Raw genomic sequence first — 4,564 nt, forward strand, 5'->3', positions numbered from 1 at the left:
GCCGGCGGTGTCGCGCACGCGCGCGGGGGGCTGTGGGGGCCCAGGGCACCGAAGGGGTTCCCGGGTCCGCGGGTCTCGGGTGGAGTCTTGCCCCTCCTCGGCCGCACTTGGTGGACTTTCCTTGGACTTCTAAAGTTCCGGGCGACGCCGGACGCTGGGGATTCCCTCTTCCTAAATAATAATCCAAGGAATGAATGAGGGAATGAATGAATGGGTCACCTCGGCTGTGCTCCTTGCGGCCCTGCCCCCCTGCCCCGGGCCTCCTGCCTCCTCTGGTCCTCTGGACGTGGTGTTTTCGCTCCGAAAAGGGGGGTGCGTTGTACTGAGTGGTCTCAGGTCCCTTTCGCCCTCTCCCCTCGCTTCGCAGTCCTTAACACTTGCAAGTTATTAATTCATTAAGTCTTCGATGTCTGCTCCCTGGTTGTGAGCCAGGTCTGGCGGGTGATGGAGGCAGTAGGGGACTAGGAGGACGATGGGGAATGTGCCGGTGTCCAGCAACTGGACAAAAGCAAGCCTGACCCCCCTGTAGCATGCCCTGGCCTGACCCGGGGTCCTGCTGTCTCCTCCCCCAGCACCGCCGCCATGTGGATCCAGGTTCGCACCATGGACGGGAAGGAGACCCACACCGTGGACTCGCTGTCCAGGCTGACCAAGGTGGAAGAGCTCAGGCGGAAGATCCAGGAGCTATTTCACGTGGAGCCGGGTCTGCAGCGGCTCTTCTACAGGGGCAAGCAGGTAAACCCGCCCCGCAGGCTGCCCTGCTCGCCCGCTGCCAGCACCTTTGTTCTTGCCTGGTCCAGGCTCAGCCCCCCTCGTCCGGTCCCGCTTCACGTCTCCCGGAAGGAGAAGTCCACAGAAACCTCAGATGCCTGTCAGAGAGGCGGGAACAAAGACCGGACTCGCAGATCGACACACCGGGCAAGCAGCTGGCACTCCTGTCTGGGGCGTCTGGGCTCTTAAACTTGTTTTTTTTTTTTTTCTTTAATTGTTAACCCTGAAATAATTTTAGAGAAAGAAATCTAATAGAGGCAGCCTACAGAGAGCTGAAGAATTTCAAGGGAAGTCTAGAATCGTCATGCAGATAGGGGGGACCAGGGTTTTCTTTGAAACACACCACACAGCCATAGTCCACAGCTGACGCCCCCATTAGTCAGAGCTTCAGAATGTGCTTCCTGGAAATTTGGATTAGTTTATTCAAGGTCCCGGAGCCGGCTCTTGCAAATGAGGGATTTCCGCCACTCTATGCATGGGGTGTGGGGGCTCTGCGGGGTTGGCGCTTCTCGGCCCTGCTAGCCTTACACAGCTGCTCACGTTTGAGACGCCCGTTTCCCTGGCACGTGGGGTTTCCACCTTTGTTTGCATCTGGGGGGGGTGAACCGTGGGATGTGCTGTGAGTGGGATTTCCTGCATGGGAGAAGGTGGTATGGAAGGTTGGGTCCTGTTTGCTGGGGCAGCCTGGAGCTGGTGGGGGCGTCGTGGCCACAGGGGCGTAGAGACTTCTGGAAGTAGATTAAAAGTTGTCGGTTGGGGCTGTGAATGCCCGACTTTGTTGTCGTCGAATTTCGAACGGGTTATTACTGCCATCTGCTGTCTAGATTGGAAAATAGATACCGGCCGCTCCGCTGGGTTTTTGGGGGCAGGGACGATCCTGCGTGCTGCACTTGGAATCAGACCTGATGATCGTTTCTTGGGGTTCTGGGGTCTAGGAGATCTCTGTAAGCCTCCTTCCTATAGAGATGCAATGCCTCGCACATCTTAAGAATCTGAGTTCACCCGCCCTGCCCAGGGAGGAGCCAAGCCCAAGAACTCGACAATTGACCGGCCACGGCCACGTGCGCGAGCAGGCAGGCAGGGCTGTGATCAGGGCTGGGCTCCCCGGCCTGGCGGAGCTCCACCACTGCCCCCTCCTCTTCCTCCTCGTGGTATCCAGGCTGCTTTGGCTTCACTCGGCACAGGGGCTTCAGCTCACAAAGGCTTCTGGAAGCCTGCACGTACCTGTTACGTTTCCGGCGTAGTTCAAAGGCAGACGGGACTCTGGTTTCTCACGTTCAGAAGAGCGGATGTTATTGTTTGTCCTAAGCCACGCACCGAGCTAGCATTTTTTTATTTTGAATTTGCTGGAAAGTTTGTGCACGGCCAGAGAGAGGGAGGAGAGGGAGAAAGCAGCCCTCCCGCAGAACGGCCCGGTTCTGCGGCAACCGCTTTTCTTCCTTTGCTCTGTCCTGTTGAGGTTGGGGGCACGCACCCACACCTGCCTGGTGTGTTTTTCAAGCTGCCCGGGCTGGGATTCGAACCCACCAGCCATGTGTGATCTGGCTCCCTTAATCACAAGGTCGCGGAATTGACCCTGAGCCAGTATTTAAATTTTACATCTCCACCCTGCAGAAAAGTTGCCAGAGCCGTGGTCACTAACCTCATCTACCTTGACCAATGGCCGTGTTTCATTTATCACCAGGCGGTCTCTGTCCACCCGTCCTCTTAACCTTTTTTTTTTTCTTGTAAGAATTATTTATTTATTTAATTCCATTTGTTGTTGCTAGCTTTTTGTTGTTGTTGTTGTTGTTGCTAGCTTTTTTTTATTTGACCGCCAGAGAGAGAGAGAGAAAGGGAAAGTGAGAAAGAAGCAAGCTACCGGGTCTGGGACTTGAACCATGGTCGGTCATGTGGGAATCCAGCGCCCTTATCCAGCACACTGCCTGTTGGCCCCTGTCCTCTTACTTTTAGGGACGTGTTTTAAAGTGAGTTGCAGAAGGCAGCTCACGTCACCCGCCCCCAACATTTCAGCATACTACTGTTTCAATGTTAACTAGAATTCAATACTTATTTGTTTGTGGTTATATCTTTTCTTTTTTGTCTAAGTGCCAGAGGGTACAAGAGACAGAAAAGCTGGGAGAAAGTCCCCCCACGTCATGGCGCATGGACACGCCGTTCTTTTCCTCCTTTTCTCCTTCCTATCAGGACTTTGGACAGACACACACACACACACACACACACACACACTCAGTATGTATTTCAAGCTTTCAGGGCTGGGATTTGAACCATAGCTAGCTCTTTGGGTCTGCCTCCCTAACCGGTAGGCTATGGGGCTGGCCCTGTTTTTAATCTCCCCTGCTTCAGGGCACGTCCACTGGCCAGAGAGAGAGACAAAGTGAGAGATCACCCCTCCCCCAGGGAAGCCATGCCGCAAACCTTTCTGTGTTTGCCTTGGGATTTGGGGCATGCATACGCATGGGCCCGACATGATTTTCTTCTTTTTTTTTTTTAGGAGAGGGATTTTTCCTATAGGGCATGTGTGCTTGTCAGAGAGACAGAAAGTGAGAAATCGCCCCCAGAGGGGTGGCCATGCTGCAGTCCCTTCTCCTCCTTCCTTCTCTCAGGATTTTGGGCATGCACACACATGCACCCGGTGTGAGTTTTTAAGCCACCGGGTCCGGGACTCAAACCACATGGGAGTCCAGCAAAATAACCATTACACCATCTGCTGGCCCCAATGCCTGGCATGACTTTCAAGACTCTGGGCCTGGGACCCAAATTGGGGTTGCCCATGTGGGAGTCCCGTGCCTTAACCATCTTGTCACCTGCTGGCCCCGTTTTGTTTATTTAAATTGTATTTGCGGGGTTTTCAGAAAGTTTATAGAATATGTGTATTATGAAAACACGGCCTGGATTTCAAAGGTTTTTTGCATCAAATAAACACGCACGTTCGTTCTGAAATCCCCTCATATAGGGAACACGTATTTAGGTAGACCATTTGAAGAATTTTCACAAGGGGCCGGCAGGTGGCGTGATGGTTAAGGGTGCTGGACTCTCACATGGCCGAAATGGTTCGAGTCCCGGAACCGATGACGCACCTCCTCAGGCTCGCTTTCTCTGTGGTCAAATTAAAATAAATAACATAAAATATTTCTTTAAAAGAAAAGAATTTTGAAAAACAGCGACATCCAGGTAGCGCACACCCCATCTGTCTGCGATGTTGCATTTGATTCATACCGAGGTATCTGTCACCCCTGTGCAAGTTTAAAGTGTGACCAGGGGACGCCTGTGTTCGTTACACACAGACCTGGTACCTTTACCTGTCCTCAGCAACGAGGCAGGCCACTCTGGCTGAAGGGGGAGTAGGACTTGAACCCAGAGCCTTGGTCTCAGACAGCCCACGACACCGCATTTGTTCTCCCAGGGCACCCAGTCCCATGTCCCCATGCAGCCTGCATAGCAGAGCCCCATGCCCCCTCGCTGTGTGGCTTCTCTGGAAGGGAACGGGTCACCGCTTCTGTTTTCCGGGTAGGGCAGCCTGGCCTCCCGGCAGTGACTGTGGCGCAATTTCCCTGTGTCGCCAGGCCAGGAAGTGGCGCGGCTGCGGGAGGCACCGGCAGTGACAGGAGGCGGTGCAGGGCCCGGCTGAGCCTCGCGCCGCCTGCAGAGTCGCGCACGCGCGGTGCTGCCTGCGAGCTCGCGCATGCGCCGTGCAGTCGCTGCGGAGCCCAGTGGGTGGGAGTGGGCCGTGGCCGTCACAGAATGTGCTAGAGTCGTGGTTTTTTTTTTTTTTTTTTTTTTTTTTTTTTTA

General features: G+C 54.1%; 1 protein-coding gene across 1 annotated transcript in view; it reads left to right on the forward strand.

The window, feature by feature from the left end:
- The window catches only part of UHRF1 (ubiquitin like with PHD and ring finger domains 1), a 46,017-nt gene that overhangs the window by 708 nt on the left and 40,745 nt on the right, over positions 1–4,564 (forward strand). Inside the window, exon 2 of the mRNA XM_027769610.1 lies at positions 573–735. Coding sequence (XP_027625411.1) covers positions 583–735 — 153 coding nt within the window. The 5' untranslated portion in view covers positions 573–582. The remainder of the gene's footprint in view (positions 1–572; positions 736–4,564) is intronic.

This window comes from Tupaia chinensis, unplaced genomic scaffold (genome assembly GCF_000334495.1).
Source record: "Tupaia chinensis unplaced genomic scaffold, TupChi_1.0 Scaffold149964_2, whole genome shotgun sequence".
NCBI lineage: Eukaryota > Metazoa > Chordata > Mammalia > Scandentia > Tupaiidae > Tupaia > Tupaia belangeri.